Here is an 18,485-nt window from a genome sequence, read left to right as displayed (position 1 = left end):
GAACCAGAGTCTGTTGGACAGTCAACAACATTCCTTTGCACTCCATTAAGTGGTGAAGCATCTATGAAAGAAAGTGTGATGGGAACAGAAATAGAGATATAGACAGAAGGACAGAGAAAGAGAGAGAGAGAGAGAGATCTGTGTATTTGCTTGCATTTCAAACTTAACAGTGACCAGAATGTATCAAGTTCTTTTCAAAGAGTGAGCTTCACTTGTGCCTTTGAAGAGCTTTCCTCTTTCTTCTCTTAAAAAAACAACAGCACCTGAAAGAAAATCAAGAGCAAAAATTACAAGACCCAAAAAAAAAAAAACACCATTCAAATGTCTTGATAAGTAGAATTAGGTTATAAATTAGAGAGACATAATGAGGAACATTAAATCGGTACAGGGACATTCATACAGCAATATGAGAAGACAAAATGAACATACATAATTCATTTTCAATTAGAGTTGATGAGCTACAGTGATGCAAAACTGGCATATCCAGCGTTGTGACGTATTTATGCAAATGAGAACTTACAACCAATGGGAGTGAAGACAGCAGTCTTCAGTACTCAAGGGTACTCAAGTCACCCAAATACAGGTATAATAAAAATATAAAGAAAATAATGCATGGAAAAGTGTCAACAACTGATAAGATGCATTATTCTCTGCCATTTGGATTCAAATGTTTTAACCTGCACAACGTTAATTTTAAAATAGAAAGAAAACTGACTTTATTATTATTATTATTTTTACCAGGTTTACATCCCATTTGTGATTATATTTCAAAATCTATATTCAGCTGGGGCACCCAGCAGTGTGAACGCCTACTAGGAACACATCTGAGAGACTTACTTTGTGTCATCTGCCACCTCTACCTCAGCGGGTGCAGTGATGGGAGCATTGGAGTGTCCTGCGGTTGGGTCGTCTGTGTTCAGCTCTCCATTTGTGGAGCTCATGACCTGGGGATCGCACAGACAGAAACAATATAAACATTTCATACAATCACCAGAACTGAAGCAATTGCTTTCTGATTTCACATAAAAAATGTAAAGTCATAATTCACTCTAGAACCATATGTGTCCTATTATAGTAAAGTACTGAAAACTGTGAATTGTAAACATTGAAGAAGATTGAAGATTTAGACCAAAAGGGTGCACTTCTTTCAGAGTATGTGATATACTCTAAAAAACACATGCACCGACTTTTATTTTATCAAAATAACATTTGATACACACAAAACAAAGTACTAACTAAAACACTCCTTTGCAACCAAAACAATCATTCTTAAAGGATTAGTTCACTTTAAAATGAAAATTACCTCAAGATTTACTCACCCTCAAGCCATCCTAGGTGTAAATGACTTTCTTCTTTCTGATGAACACAATCGGAGATATATTAATAAATATCCTGACGTGTCCAAGCTTTGTAATGATCCATCCATCATAAATGTACTCCACACGGTTCCGGGGGGTTAATAAAGGCCTTCTGAAGCGAAGCGATGTGTAGGAAAAATATCCATATTTAACAAATTATAAAAGTAAAATATCTAGCTTCCACCAGACCACCTTGAACATGCAATGCCTCTCGCAGTTCAAAATGCTTACACTACATCCAAGGCCTTCCGTATTCAACTTAGCACTAGAACTACCAAGGCAGTCATTTTGACCGTTTTAAAGATTTGCAATGTAATAACTTTGTTGAAATAAAACCCATATAACTACAGTTCCATGACTTTTCTTAAATTAATGTAAATTTTATTTTAACATTGTTATTTTATTAAAATTTCAAAACACAAAAGAGTTCTGAGTATTTCTACCTTGAATGGCCATAGCGGTCAATTTGACCGCACATATTGCAGGCGTATCTCCTCAGCGCTTTTTCCCGCGGTTAAAGATGTGCGTAGCTGTTGCCTAGCAACCTTTCTCTGGCAGTTTTGTATGCTTTTGATAAGCTAAAACTTAGCTTTACCGTCAAAATGGCAACAAGAAAGAAAATGACTGTCACTGAGGTTTTATCCTTGCTTGAGAACATTGATGATGCAGAGTCTGATGGAGGAGCAGAGAGCGATGTCTCTTGGTCTCTTGACAGTTCGTCTGACACTGATTCTGAGGTTCTGAGTCCTAATATAACAGAACTATTTATTCATTCTAGATTTCATTAGAGGCTGCATAAAATTGTTTCCGATTCGTGTGGTCCAAACATTTCCGATAATGCTAAAGCATTGTAAACTCCAAAAGTCAAAATGTATTGAATAAAGACAGATGTAATCATTTCCAAAATTCACAATATGTTTTTATCTAACGAAATATTCTGCTTCATTTTATATTTGTTGACATTTTGACTTTCAAAAACAACATTTTAACTGCGGTGAAAAACTTTGATCTCCAGCTTGCCGGATGCAAATTGCAGAAAGCAAATTGCGGCATGCACTTTTGTGGGAGGTCTAGTAGCTCTTACACAATAATATCACGAACATATTATATTATGTATGCTTAAATTACCCCACATTTTTCATTAAACATGACCATAGAAGCTTTGAAGTAAATATAACATGAAAAAAATGACATTCACTGCTGTCTGGTATGAACAGTCAAAATGACCGCTATTGGCAGTTCTAGTAGTTATGGAATTCCGGTAGTGCTAGTGTTAGGGAACAAGTGTCAGTAATGCTTTTTCTGTAAGTTGAATACAGAAGGCTGTCTGGTGGAAGCTAGCTATTCTACTTTATAATTTGTTAAATATGGATATTTTTCTTACACAAACACATCGCTTTGCTTCAGAAGGCCTTTATTAACCACCCTGGAGCCATTTGTAGTATGTTTATAATTGATAGATGCACTTTCTTGAGCTTCAAACTCATTGCCCCCATTCACTGCCATTATAAAGCTTGGACACGTCAGGATATTTATTAATGTATCTCCGATTGTGTTCATCAGAAAGAAGAAAGTCATATACACCTAGGATGACTGCTTGGGGTAATTTTCATTTGAAAGTGAACTAATCCTTTAAAGATTATACCATTATATTTAATGTCTTTCTGATGAATCAATAGTTTATACAATGTGTGTGTGTGTGTGTGTGTGTGTGTGTGTGTGTATTCTCCTGTAGGCTAAAAGAACATATGGAAACACTGTTTCCTGCACATATGTGCACGTCTATCCACCTTATTTTTCACGTAAGAGCGGGCACAGCCATTTGTAAATTTAATGTGTCTGGTGTCCAGTGTTTTTTAGCAGTACAAAACAGCTTGTTATGCTGCTTGATATTGCAAACTGGTATTTCTTACCATATTATTCAAATGTATTGACAGTTTTACAGTTTACTGCACTTTGATATTCTTCTCGTTATTTCCCTATAGTGGCTAATAAATCGGAAGTCTCGCACATTCACAGACAACACCTTACTTCCGCGTTGAAAAATAAAAAGGATACAATGAATATGTGATCATTCAAATGAGACATTAATGGCAGAAAACATGTGACTATACTGCAACATTCCTGTTTTCAAAAAAAACTTTTTAGGGGTTTGTTTGGGCCTGAATGATATTTAACCCCTATGAAAGCCATTTTGTAAAACTTGAGGAACTGGCATCTTTGTGCTAGGGCAGTGTCAATACTTCTAGACAGCACTAAAAGACTTCTAGACAGTGCTACTGCATTAACTTTGGCACTAAAAAAACAACTGAAATAACTAGAAGAACAGACTGAAAACAAAAACTAAATTGAAAAAATCATTGAAAATAAAAATAAAATGGTAAACCCAAAACTTTATTAACCCTGTGCTGAGGATGATTAAATTCATTAAAAAAAAAAAAAAAATTATCTTAAAGATATGAGATGAAACACAGAAGACCTGTGTTATACAACAGGATATCATTCCAAAAACCAACACTAGGTGGCACATGTGTTTCATCAAGTGCCTTTACTATACAAGAGTTTCTCTTTCAAATCTATCAGCATCCATTAGATCTTATCACATTGTGAGCTGCTCTCCAACTAAAACGCTTGATGGCTTCTATTTAAAACACACGGTATCTCCAAGGAACGGCACTGCCGCCATCTGTAGCGTGTTCGGACCCTAAAGGAGCCAAGCTGAGCGTCACAGATGAATGAGTGCGCGAAAAGCAGATAGAGAAGCAGCCATGCTCACTAAAAAGTAGCATCACGCGCAAGCAGTACCTGCACTGAGCCCCCCAGCCTCTCGCCCGTGAGATGCGACCCCAGAGTCTCCTTATTGGTCACTGAAGTGGGATGGGACTCACTTCCTTTGAGTTCAGGTGACTGATCGACAGTGGAAGAGCATTTTGGGTAGGAAAGCGTGGAGAATGGGGCGGGTTGAGGTGGAGATTTTGAGGTACGATGGGAAGGGGCCGGTGGGTGAGTAAACACAAACAAACGAAAAATTAAACATTAAAAAGGAGACATCTCACATGCAGAAGCTTGCTCAATTACTAATATAAAAGTTAATTGTGTCATTCACTAACTAATGGAAATAAAGAAAAATCAGAGTGAGGAAAACAAAAATAAAAGCAAACATGCAGAATAAAGAAAGACTTCTATTAGAAATCAATGTGAGATATTACAAATAATGACATGAACTCGACCATTACACATTTCTTAACATTGTTTTTAAAAGACATGCGAGCACAAGCAGAGGGGCACATACACGATAATCTTTCACCAGACTGTTAAGCTCATTTTATGCTTTTGTAGCATAAAATGGAATGCAGAGGTACTCATCTCCAAGGGTTAAACTGAAATTTTTAAGATTTCTGAGCATTATGTTTTTAATAAACCAAGCAAAATTGCAACTGTATGACAGTGGATGTGAATCAGGAAGCATCTGATACATTTCATTTAAAGATTTCATAGGAATGAATGGATGAACCACAATGAAATCTAAATTTCCAGGGTGGCGTTCTGTGTTGCACTGAAGAACATTTCTGTTTATTAGATGATGGATACTGAGAAAAACTGATGCACATGTTGGCTAAATGTTATTTTGCGATTTCATTGGAACATGGATGCGCGACAAAGAAATGGTGCATGTGCCTTAATGGCTATTAATGGCTTAATGAAGGCAAGTACGCAATGTCTGGACAGAGGCTAATCTGAAATGTGCACTACCTTTCAAAAGTTTGGGGTCAGTAAGATTTTTTTTTTTTTTTTTTGAAGAAATGTATGATTTTATTCAGCAAGGATGCATTCAATTGATCAAAAGTAACAGTAAAGACATTTATGAAAGATTTCTATTTTTAAAAAAGCTGTTCTTTTTAGCTCAAAAACAAAAACAAAAATCCATAAAAATGTACGTTTCCACAAAAACATTAAGCAGCACTTCAACAATAAGAAGAAATGTTTCTTAATCATCAAATCATCATATTAGAATGATTTCTGAAGGATCATGTGACATTCAAAGCTAGAGTGTAATGGCAGCCGAAAAGACAGCTTTGAATCACAGGAATAAATTACATTTTAAAATATGTAAAATATGTAACATGTATATGTATTCTAACACCCCTTCTAATTTGGCTCCAAATCTCAGATGAAAATGGTCATTTTGACCCCCCTCTACAAAATAGTGGATTACATCTGTGAAATGTAATATTTTGGCTTTCATCACTATTTATGTTTGTGTTTCTACAGAAAAAGTATTAACAAAATCAAAAATTTGAGCCAGGGACCTCAGGTTGAGATGACATGGAATGACCCAATAATATTTCACAATATTACTGTATTTTGATCAAAATACATGCAGCCTTGGTTAGCATAAGAGACTTTTCAAAAAAACCTTTTGACCGGTAGTATATTATCCAGACATTCTTGCCCTGTCCATATTGTCACAATCATCATTACATCAGGACAAATACAAACAGATGCAGGAACATCATATTTATGGCCTTTCAGCATCTCCAGTCAGAACATTTATGCTCCACAGAAAGTGCAGATACCACTGCTGAACCAAAAGCATTTTGATTCGGCAGCAGGAAACTTTGTCTCTAAGCAACTGGCCACTAAAATGGATTTGTTTACACCAAGCAAGGCACAACTAACCAGCCTTCCATTCCACTAATTATTCACAGGAATGACGTTCAGAAAGTGTTACACAACTGTAACATTACACAAAACTCGAGCAACTCCTCTGACAACTTCTTCTCTATAATCAATCTGTACGTCCAAAAGAGTCAGGGCATATTTTGATTGATCACATGTCAAAAGAGGAAAAGTGGGCAGAACACTAGCCTAGAGCGGGTATGTTGTATCTGGCCATGAATTTGAGTGAGTAAGATACATCCTGGACTCACCTACACTGCAACGGAGCGAATGAGATACGACCACCTAGGGTAAGATGTATTGTGTACTTCCCTGAGGTACATATACTCACCTGACAGAGTTTATTTGTGCACCCGACTCACCTGGTTTTTGGTCTGCGGTTGTGCTTTGTCTCTGCTGCTCGGCTGGGGTGTGTCTGTGGGGATGGGGCCTATAGGTGTCGGCTGAAAGAGACAACAATGATCTCATCGTTGAGCACATCTCACGCATGCATACACTTACAAATAAACCCAACACAGCATGACAAAGGCATTTGACAGTTAAAGTGCACAAGAAAAGAATTGAGGAAGTGCCTGTGAAGGAAACAAACACTCACAAGAGGCTTGCCGACCCAGTCGTACTCGTAATCAAAGACGTAGCCGTTCCTGTCGAAGAGGTCTGTGAAGAGCTTCCTCAGGTAGTCGTAATCTGGTTTCTCAAAGAAGTCCAGTCTTCTCACATATCTCAGATAGGTGGCCATCTCCTCTACAGTGTGTAAAAACAGAAATGGCATTAGTTCAGCGAAACGCTTCACACACTACTGTGCCTGACATAACAAAATCGATGGCACTAACCTGGGAAACTTTCACATAGCACTTCGATCGGTGTAGCTCGCTTGGTGTCGCCAATTTTCTGGTATCGCTCTTTCAGTGTGTCCGCCTGTTTGGGAAACACAGATGATTTCCCACCAACAAACTCCTCACAAGTGACAAAAAAACTGGCTGAAATGTAATTAAGCATGTGCAACACACAAATCCAGAGCAAGATTTTGCCTGTGGCTAGTTTTATTGAATAGGTGATGACGCACACACAAAGCGAGATCATTTTACTCTTTTTTTTTTTTTTTTTTTTTTTTACATGTACTTTTTCATTCTCACCCTACTGTCATGTCTTTTCCATATAATCAATTTAAGTGATGAATTAACAATGGTGTGAGAGGCAGCACTTCAGCAGGCAAATGCAGAGCTTCTAACACCTGTGTGCGTTCAGAAGAAACCGCTAAAGCCATGTGACTCCTTACACTATGACACATGGCTGAGCAACTGAAGTACAACACGAGCAGCTGATATCTGCATTTGTTGCCATGTCATCACACTTCTCAGTTACACTACCGTACAAAAAGTTGGGGTCAGTAAGGTTTTTTTTTTTTTTAAGTAATTACTACTTTAATTCAGCATGGATGCATTAAAATGATCAAAAGTGACAGTAGAAACATTTATAAAGTTAGAAAAAACCTTTTAAATAAATGCTGCCCATTTGAATTATTCATCAAACAATCCTGAAAAAAGTATCTCAGTTTCCACAAAAGTATTAAGAAGCACAACATCTTATTATCTTATTATTATCAATGTTTTCAACATTGATAATAATAAGAAATGTTTCTTGAGCACCAAATCAGCATATTTCACAGATTTCTGAAGTATCATGTGACACTGAAGACTGAACATTCAGCTTTGTCATCACAGAAATAAATTACATTTTAAAATATAATAAATTATTAAATAGTTATTTGAAATTGTAATAATATTTCTCAAAATTACTAGCTTTACTATATTTTTGATCAAATAAATGCAGCCATCTTACTAACCCCAAACATTTGAGCAGCAGTGTACATAAAAAAAACCCCTGAAACCTGTGGATTACTTTATTAATTCCACAAAAAAATGTTGCAAGGTTCCAAAAACTATTGTAACTCTTTGTACATTGGTTTCCCCAGACTGCGTTAACTTGCCTGCAATTGGTGCAAAATGCAGCAGCACTGGTACGAGAAAAAGGGACCATATTACTCCCATATTAGCATCTTGACATTGGCTTCCTGTGAAATTTAGGATTGATTTAAATATTTTCATTTACGTTTATAAGGCACTATAGAAGGTCATGCTTCCCAGTATATTAGTGATCTCATCTTCCTTCACTCTCCCTCTAGAGCACTTAATTCTTCTGAAAAACTACTTTTAAAGGTGCCTTGTTGTAAATATAAATCAAGAGGTGATCATGCTTTTTCTGTAATAGGTCCTAAACTTTGGAATAGTCTCCCGGTCCATGTGAGGTTAGCTAAATTAATTGCTAACCTCACACAAATCATACTCCTAAAAACCCATAAATCATACTTAACTTTTTTATCCTCTAGCTTTTGAACAGTCTTTCTTATATGCTGAGATGGTGCATGTTTTTATTGTTCTGTTTTTTTGTCTTTCTTGTAAAGCACTTTGGGTCAACATTTGTTTTATTTTAAATGTGCTATATAAATAAAGTTGATTGACTGATTCAAAACACTTTCCAACATGAGGTGAAGATATGAAAATGGAGAAACATTTTCAAGATATGATGTACAGACTGTCAGGAGGTAGAAAAGTACAAACCTTCAAGCCCTGCCAGGGCAAACTGCCTCTTAGGAAGTACATAAACATATGGCCCAGTGCTTCTAGGTCGTCCCTTCTGCTTTGTTCTGAGGGGGAAGAAAAACAACAACTGTTATGTTACACTGATGGACGCAACAGGTACATTTTCGCCGTAAAATGAGACGGATATATATTTAAAACTTCATGTTTAAGTGGGTTACATAAATATGAGTCACTCAGGAAAGTGAACTTGCCTATGTAATTTAAGGTGGGTTGGTGATTTTATTATTTTTCCCCCTTCTCCCAAGAAATCAGTTTAAAAAATACATCCGGAAAAAAAAAAAAAAAAACGTAGGAAAATGAAAGAAGATGTGAATTTATAGTGTGTGCGTGCATACCTTTTCCCAAATGTGTGTTGATACTCATATATCGGGCAGTGCCAGTCAGGCTCTTATGCTCTCGGTATGGGATGTGTTTTTTGGTCTCGGGGTCTATGTATTCTTTGGCAAGCCCGAAGTCGATGATATGAATGGTGTGCTGCCTCTTAGACCCCGGCCGCCCCACCAAAAAATTCTCTGGCTTGACGTCTCGATATATCAAGCTCCGTGTGTGAACATACTCCATCCGTGTTATCTGAAAAAACATGAAAGATTGTGGCTGAGGACATTCAGCACCAAAGAACATAAAAAAATACCACAAAAACATGACAGAGCTTAACGATTCCTAGAAATCATTTAGAAAACAGCCAAAAGAAATCCTAAATGTATGCGACAAGCCAAAACTGAGGCTAACTGGCTCTCTGACCGGATGCTTACCAGTTGAATAGCTATCATTAGGACGGTCTTGAGGGAGAAAGTGCGGTCGCAGAGGTCAAACAGGTCCTCCAGACTGGGCCCAAGCAGTTCCAGAACCATAGCGTTGTACTTCCCACAAGGCCCGAAGTAAAAGACCTGAGGGACTCCCTCTGCAAAGACAAAATGAGTATTTAACAACCCAGTAAAATGCAAACGTAGAATCTCACATCTCAAACTTAGAATTTGCACTCAACATTCACATTTAAAGGTACAATTTGTGATATTTTTTTCCGCTAGAGGTCGCTAGAAGCCTATTCAAAACAAGCGGAAACTTGGGACATGTGGTCTCCATCTCAACGGACGGTGCAAAAGAATAGGGATTGGAGTCTGGAAGAACTCATGTTCGTGGATGCGATTATTAACGTTACTGTAGTATGAAGCAGAGCAGGACCGAGTGTTGCGGGAGCTGAACGAGGAGCTGGAGCGATTGATCAACACACGCCTCACGAGCAGCGGGACTTTTATTATGACAGTCGCCGGCGCCGCTTCCGCTTTTCCGGTCATGAGTTTACGGGAGCTGTCCTTGTCGACAGAACCAGCAGCAGATAAACAGTAATTATGTTCCATAAATAAGTAACACAATCCACCATGAAACATGCAAGAAGTAAATAAGGAACTGCTTGAAGCAAGCTAGTGGTTTGCTGGACGCTAGACACTACTTCCGCATTTGTCCACAGCACTGTTGTCATGTGGCTTCTACATCAGTAAAGGCAGTAACAAAGGTAACTGATGTCATTGACAGGCGACTGCACTGCCCCGTGTCACTGTTTAGAATGGGAATTTTCTCATGATTTACAAGTAGTTGAAAACATTAGAGATATTGTTTGTAATCAGCTGGACAAAATATAACACTACCCTAGTGGTTTTTGGATATTTTACTGCAAAAATTTTACATATTGTACCTTTAATAAGCTTTTGTCCTTAATAAGCTTTTGTTTTCTTAACACCATCAAATGTTTAGCCTCCTGTTCACAGCCAGTAGAGGCCACAGTCTCTGACAAGACCCATAATGACAACACCTTGAACAAAACATTACTAACAAGCCCTGAGAGAGAGAGCACATCATGCAATTCATTAAAGCAGCGACTATCTTATGCTCAATGGGTTTACAGAGGGCTGTAAAACAGATGATCTATCCCATGCACGCAGCACGTTCTCTTCCACAGTAAGTACTGAGAGCACAGCAAATGGGCATGACTCTGAAAGGTTAATGAAGGCGGGGCTGATGACTTGAACATCATTCAACAGGACTGTTTTGATTCCACTGAGACCTCTAATGATATACAGCACAGTAGGGGTGGGTGATATACCAGCTGAAGCTCCATACACTTGTATAAATTTTCAGTTTCACCCGCAATTATGCAAAACAGTGCTTTATGACGGGGAAAGGCCATTCAATCAAAGAGCTTGTATATTAAAGTAAAAAGGTTGCATCCCCTTAGATATTGCAGCTAACATCAAACTTTCTTACCTGCTGCAACTATTGAACATGGAGATGTACAGAGTAAACAGTGCTTCCCACACATAGACTTTACTTGGGCGGGCCGCCCACATATAATAACGGCCGCCCAAGTATATTCCAAGACACATTTTTGCTTTTATTATTTTTATCCTCTTATATCCGCCCAAGATGATGAAACCATCCGCGTTCGATTAACTAGTCGTTTCATACCTGCTCGTTATGTGTGCGTCACAATAGTTTACTCCCGCTAGCATTCCCACGTGCGCTGCATTTTGCAAAGTCACAAGGCGGTGCTGTTGCGAGTTCTACAAGCTCACGAGACAGCGCTTCAAAGTGATTCTCAATCAATGAAAAGCGCAGATTTATGCCAAGCCATTGCTAATGAACCCAAGTTGATGAATTATTACAATGTCTACTTTATGGCCTTTATATAAAACGTTTTACGGTTGTAAGAATCTGAAGGATCAGCCTGCAATAGTACAAACATTTCAAAATAAGAGTACCTGTGTATTTCGGGCTTGTTTATAATTAAAAGTCACAAGCTACGTTTTTTCTTTTTCTTTTGGGCATTATTGGTATTTTGGTTACACAATAAATTGTATTTAATTTGATTTCCATTTAATTCATAGTAAATTATTGTAGTCTCCCCCACAGGAAGAAAACACTAAGAACATTATTTAACACATATTATTCATTTTTATTGACTGAGAGAGACACTATATGACAACAAGGAGAACATAGGAAAATGTAAACCATTTAAATGCTGTAATTTGGCATAATTTACAATGCATAATAATGCATAATATTAGTATGTAATTAAATGTAATATGTTATGTAATTAAAATTAATTTCAATAAATAAAAATACTGTTAAAAATCACATATTATTTGTTTGTCACATGTAGTAGACTATTTTTGTGCCGTGGGTAATAGAAGGATTTTTTTGCCCGGCTACCACCGCAAGTATATTTCAAACCTGTGGGAAGAACTGAAATAACTTCAGAAATTACTAATACTGCTCATTTAGTAATCTAGTACTTATATATAGTCAGCAAAACTTCGCAATGAAGGGAGTGAAGGGCAGGTTTGCAAACTTTTATTAACTAAAATGAGAGAAGCCTATTTTTATGCTTGGGTTGAAATGTCAGGCAGATATATTTAAATAACTTAAAATTAAAAATGTCACAACAAATATTAAAATTAAAACAAATAATAAAGGCATCCTTCTTATGTCAATAAAAAATATCTAAATTATAATAATATACAATATATACTAATTTAACCAGGTTTTTAATATATTTAAAATCTAGTTAATAAAATATATTTATTTTCAAGAATATTATCCACCCCTAGCACCATGCAGCACACAAAAATAAAAACACTGTACTAAAAGTGCATCGTTACAGACCAAAGCAAATAGTCTAGTACAAATAACAGGTGTTGTGCAGGATTACGTTTTTTTTTATGTGGTCCCAAAAAAAAGCTGTGACTCCACAAAACAAGACTTCAAGGACACACAGTTCTTAACTGCTGCCAGTGTTTCCAATTCAATTCCAGGTCGCCTGTGCCAGATCCCATGTGTGTGTGTTCTTTGGCCCAATGGTCAGATGCAGAGGCACATGAGACACACTGAGACAACGAGCCTAGGAAAGCCCAGCTACAGGGGGATTATAGGAGGATTTACCTGATCGGGCAAACGTCATTCCCACGGGTGGGGGTGCCGAACACACGCACACACCTGCCTGCACTTTAACCAGCCGGATCTGTTTGGAAACCACAGTAATGATGGATGTGCCCATGGCAAGACTGCAGCCAGGAAGCTGACTCATCAAAGCACCAGATCCGAGGTTTAAACTCAACGCCAACTCGGCAATCAGAGGAAGGAAAATTACAACCATGCGCAGCTAAAACACTTCCTTGAATTGTAAACAAGGCCATCGCAAGTTCTTGAAGTGTTTCAAATCATACCAAAGAAATGAAAATTTTGAATTATAGTGGCAAAAAGTAGGGCTGTGAGAGGAAGCGCAGTCCATTTTATCCCTGCAGTACGCAAAAAAGCTGCACAACAGAGAGGCCTGACATGGGCATTACGTAATCACGTTGGAAAGGTCACGCTTGACGTAGGCGAATCGTACCGATCCAGTGTCTACAAAGTGAACATCAGTCAAACGGCCTTTACAAAAAAGATAAAACAACAATGTCAGACGATTTTGAAGTTGGAGGAGAAAATGAGATGTTTTTCGCCCTACCACAGTACTTCCACCTACGTCACGCGTGACCTTTCCAACGTGATTGCGTAAAGTGTGGCGCATCACAGAGCTAGTGCAAGATGATCATATAATTTTTTTTTTTTTTTTTTTTGAAAATGACCGATCGTTTCACTAGATAAGACCCTTAATCCTTGTCTGGGATCGTGTAGAGCCTTGTGAAGCTGCATTAAAACTGCAATTTAGACCTTCAATCCGTTGATCCCCACTGAAGTCCACTATACGGAGATAAATCCTGGAATGTTTTTCTCAAAAACCTTAATTTCTTTTTGATTAAAGAAAAAGACAAACATCTTTGATGACATGGGGGTGAGTAAATTATCATCAAATTTTAATTCTGAATCCTTTAAAATGTCTCATTTAGGAATGAACCGATATTAATATTCTAACTAATACCAATAATTTGATCATTATTAAGTTATGGCAGATAACTGATAAAATGCTAATAATAATAATAATTATATATTTTTGTCAATTCAATTTAGGCATCACAACATTATGATGTACAATTTGAAATTTTAATCAAATAAAAGTAATCTAAAAATAGGTAGAAATAAAAAATACTAAATACTATTCTGACGCACTACATCCACCATGTTGTTACGGTCACGTGACCTACTAGCATCAGCTCTGTCGCTTCACTTCCATTTATAAAGCCTCGCCTGTGGCCTCATGGGCCAATAAACAGTCCACTGAAAGCACACTTCAGAATCAGTCGAAGTAGTAGGTCATCTGGGTACTTTTCAATTACTATGTATTCGGACATACTACTCTTTTGGCGTACTGTTTTTTGCATGCTATACGATAGGGAAGTATTTGATTTTGGATGCAACAATTGTCGTGGGCTTTGTGAATTTTTTCTGTGGCACACTGTTCCACTTTTAACAACCTCTATGCAGCAACGCTAAAGATCAACAAGGAGATTTTCTGCTATTTCAAAACCCACTTGCTCACATCACTAACAGAGCCCGAGTGAAAACAACACAACTCATTGTTCATCAAACACATGTCCTTTCAGCGCAGACGCACTGGAATGTCAAAGTTAGCACACATGCCCGAGTGAATGCTTGCATATTAAAGATTCAGCATGCAGCAGAAGAACAAAAAGGGCCTGATTCCATTAGCGGGACAGCGGAGAAGAATCAGGGACTGAAACGTGATCGTTCCGGCCGGCACAGGTCCCAGTGTGATTCAGGAGATGAGAGGGCTTGCATTATCTGCCCTGCTGCATAAAACATCCACAGCCTGCACTGCAGAGAGTGCCTTGACCCTGTTTTTCCCAAATGTCAGAGATTGAACGCAACGATTGAAAAGCCACTAACCAAGTCACAGTCACACAATGCAACTCAGCTAAAAATAACTTGAAAGCTTTAATCAGCAGCACAATAGCAATTAAACATTTAAAACAAGACACACAAACGAACACAGCAGCAGCAATTTCTCCTTCATTGCACTTTAAAACACCTCATGCTCTAAATAATTGACACAGGCATAAAAGTGCATGACATTTAAGGTGCAAAACTGTTGATGGGCAAAGCAAAGATCCTACTTATGATAAAACTGGAATTTCGGAGTGCAGTTAGAAAGAGGAACACACCCCAAGAAGTATCCTAACATGACCTGGAGTCTTTTTTCAGGACATAAGAGAATTAACACTCTTCTTTAGCTGCAGGTTGAAGTGAGCAGAGGTTCTCCAGTGGCTTAAGACGAGTCTCACAATGGCAGATCCTCTCAAAGGATTCTGTGGGAAAGCTGGAGGTCTGGTTTAGATCATAAAACCTTTAGATCCAGATTTTGCAACTGTGAATCACTGGACCCTGCTGGCTTGCTTTGGAAAGCAAGGTTCACTTTGAAGTGATGGATATGCATTACCAGAAGGTAAGGTTGTGTAAGATCCAGTGTCACATTGGAAATCATAGGTTGAGTAACTTAAAACTACATTTCAAAATAACAAATTCTCTACAACGAATAAGAAAGCAGCACAAAAATTTCTTCCACTTTCAAGATGCATTCATCTGTTAGGGCTGAAAATCTCTTTACATTTTGAGCCTAGTGGTCTTTTGTTACATCCCATGTCTGTATCCTGTGATTTAGGCCTTGGATCCAGAGTCGGGATGAACTACACGCAGCAGCAAAAAGGCATCAGAGAGGGAGGATAATTTAACACTCTCTGAACTGCAAGACACATCAGTCTGTAGCAGACAAGCAAAAGAAAAGCTAAAGTTAAGGGTCAAGGTTTGACTTTTTGGGCAAAATAAAAGAAATAAGTTAAAATCCCCCACCAAAAAAACATTAAAAGGGACAAGTTACTCAAAAATGAAAATACTGTCATCATTTACTCACCAAACTTTTATGCACTTCTTTGTTTTGTGGAACATGAAAGATATTTTGAAAAATTAAAATACAATAAAAGTAAACTGAGAACCATTGTTGTTTTGGACCCCATTGACTTTGTATGAACAAAAAAAAAATGTTCCACAGAATAAAGAAAGTCCTATAGATAACGAGGTTGAGTAAATGCTGGCAGAATTTTCATTTTTGTGCAAATAATCCTCTTAATATACCTTTAAATCTATTTTATAGAAGTACTATGAGAGGAAATTACTTAGTAAAAGACAGACTCAAATAAACAGTCAAACAATAAAAGATAAATGATTACATTTTCTTCCATTTTGTGAAAGATCTGGATCAAAACAGCAGCAGCCACCTAAACATGACAGCCGGCCATGTTTATTTTCTCTTTGCATATTACTGGACATATGGCTTTCTTCTTGAGAGGAATCAGTCACGTGCTGGACATTCGATAATGGCAACCCAGCCGTGAGGAGTCATGTAGATATAAATATAGCGGGCCTGCCCTGCACGCCTGCACTTTCACTGGCTATTAATGTTGCAGGGGTGGCAGCAGTGGCTCCGGTGATCTGGCAGGGAATCAGATCCCAGCTCTGGAGACAGGCGTTTGGTGAATGAGATCATTGCATTGCAGGGTGGCTACGAGTCGATGTGAATAAGAGCCGCACTTCATGCCAGTCAACCTTCCGGTTCAGTGATCAAATGGATGGATGCACCAAGGATTTGTACAAGCTGCTCATCCTTTTCATTGTAGGGCTTAAAAGGATCAAAGTTCAGACTTCTGGCTCTGCAACATGTATGGTAATTACAATAAAAATGGCTGGGAGTAGCAGCCCAATCACACAGATTTAAAATCAATTATAACCTCATTACGTAATAAATAAGAACTTGATGACATCTTCTCATCTTGGACTTCACCTGGGTAACCTATCACTTTATAACCACTTAATCTCAATCCCATCTTAGACCCTCCTTTTCACTGTCACTTGCTGCTGATGGTTGAAAAAGCCACATCAAAAGGTTGCAGCTCGCCGCCCCCATGATTCTCAGAACACAACTGAAGGATGATCAGTCTCACACAGGATGAAGAGGTGGCACTTTTTCATAAACCATATAACACACAATTCTCGAAAGGCTGTGCGGCTTACCTGAATTTCCCAGCTGTTTATAAAACCTATATTCCAAATGGAGTTGAGGCGCTCTGGATTTGATTGGCTCCTGAAAGAGAAGAAAAAGACTAGGCATTAGAGAAATATAGAAAAGTTATCAGAGAATTTCAAATATAAAACATACAAAAATGTGACAATAAACCACAGCTTTAGGCTAGTATAAGATAAAGGTAATGTCAACATCACATTTTCTTAAATACTAAATACAAAAAAAATTCACAGACCACAGCAACAGTGATATTAGTGCATTTGTGATAAGAATGGCATAATCTCTCCAGAAATAAGCCTCTGTGCTAACAGCAAAGATAATCAGAAGTAGCTTAGCATAGCTCTTCAAGAAAAATCATGAGACATTACACATCTCCACCCTCTTACACTCACCAAGGCTACATTTATTTATTTATTTAAAAAAAAAAAACAGAAATATTGTTAAACATTATGGGCCCTATCATACATTGTTAAAATCAGTTTTTCAGGATTTGCTGATAAACAGCAAGTTTTAAAAAAATATTAATTTTACAAAAATAATAAATAAATAATCCCACTGACTCTAAACATTTGAACAGTTATGTAGAATCTCTCATATTGCAATGTTTTGGAAGTGTGTGTGCATTTTGTATAGTTTTGGGAATGACAAAAACATTTAAATGTGAGAGCAAATCCTCTACATTATAGTTCTATTACAAAAGTATCAAAAAGTAGTCAAAGTGACTTGTGCACAAAATATTAAATAAGTCTCTGAATTCTTACAACAGCCTTGCCTGAGGAAAAGACCAAATTTAAGTCAGTCTTCACTGAAAATCATGACATCTGCCCTAGCTCTGCTTAGCAAGTCCATCACCTGTCAAACTTAAGGCCGAACCATTCTTTTCATATACAGTGCTTGGCGTAATTGAGTACAGCCCCCTTTGAAAAGTAACATTTTAAACAATATCTCAATGAACACAAAAACAATTTCCAAAATGTTGACAAGACTTAGTTTTATATAACATCTGTTTAACTTATAACATGACAGTAAGGTTAAAGGGATAGTTCACCCAAAAATGAAAATTTGATGTTTATCTGCTTACCCCCTTTGTTTCTTCAGTAGAACACAAAAGATGATTTTTAACTCCAACCGTTGCGTCTGTCAGTCTTATAATGCGTGTCAATAGTAACACAATTTATAAGAGTCAAAAAATATGCATAAACAAATCCAAATGAAACCCTGCGGCTCGTGACGGCACACTGATGTCCTAAGACACGAAGTGATCAGTTTGTGCAAGAAACCGAACATATTTATATAATTTTTTTTTACCTCTAATACACCACTATGTCCAACTGTGTTCAGCACTTGGTTAGTGAGGTCTGATTGCGCTTTGAGAATGGAAGTGATGTCTCGCTCTTATACTTCAATGAGTGAGAGACATCACTGCTGTTGTCAGAGCGCGATCAGACCTCACTAACGCAGTTGGACATAGTGGTGTATTAGAGGCAAAAAAAGAAATAAATACCGTTCGGTTTCTCGCACAAAACGATCATTATGTGTCTTAGGACATCAATGTGCCGTCACGAGCCGCAGGGTTTAATTTGGATTTGTCTATGCATATTTCTCTTATAAATTGTGTTACCATTGACACGCATTATAAGACTGACAGACGGCAACGGTTGGAGTTAAAAATGATCATTTGTGTTCTACTGAAGAAACAAAGTCACCTACATCTTGGTTGGGGGTAAGCAGATAAACATCAAATTTTCATTTTGG

The 18,485-nt window shown here is 37.6% G+C and overlaps 1 protein-coding gene across 3 annotated transcripts in view; it reads right to left on the bottom strand.

Annotated features, from left to right (window-relative positions):
* Positions 1 to 18,485, bottom strand: part of csnk1g2b (casein kinase 1, gamma 2b) — a 39,039-nt gene continuing 20,554 nt past the window's right edge. For 2 of the 3 annotated variants that reach the window (XM_067394705.1, XM_067394706.1), the window contains 10 exons: positions 16,721 to 16,790; positions 9,454 to 9,602; positions 9,037 to 9,271; positions 8,660 to 8,745; positions 6,872 to 6,956; positions 6,634 to 6,782; positions 6,401 to 6,481; positions 4,164 to 4,265; positions 838 to 944; positions 1 to 263 (listed from right to left, as the gene is read on the bottom strand). In XM_067394705.1, the coding sequence (XP_067250806.1) occupies positions 209 to 263; positions 838 to 944; positions 4,164 to 4,265; positions 6,401 to 6,481; positions 6,634 to 6,782; positions 6,872 to 6,956; positions 8,660 to 8,745; positions 9,037 to 9,271; positions 9,454 to 9,602; positions 16,721 to 16,790 (1,119 nt within the window). In that variant the 3' untranslated portion in view covers positions 1 to 208. The remainder of the gene's footprint in view (positions 264 to 837; positions 945 to 4,163; positions 4,266 to 6,400; positions 6,482 to 6,633; positions 6,783 to 6,871; positions 6,957 to 8,659; positions 8,746 to 9,036; positions 9,272 to 9,453; positions 9,603 to 16,720; positions 16,791 to 18,485) is intronic. The other variant, XM_067394707.1, reaches the window with a different exon arrangement.

The sequence above is a fragment of the Chanodichthys erythropterus genome, chromosome 9, assembly GCF_024489055.1.
Source record: "Chanodichthys erythropterus isolate Z2021 chromosome 9, ASM2448905v1, whole genome shotgun sequence".
Taxonomy (NCBI): domain Eukaryota; kingdom Metazoa; phylum Chordata; class Actinopteri; order Cypriniformes; family Xenocyprididae; genus Chanodichthys; species Chanodichthys erythropterus.
This window is presented reverse-complemented; position numbering and strand designations above follow the sequence as displayed.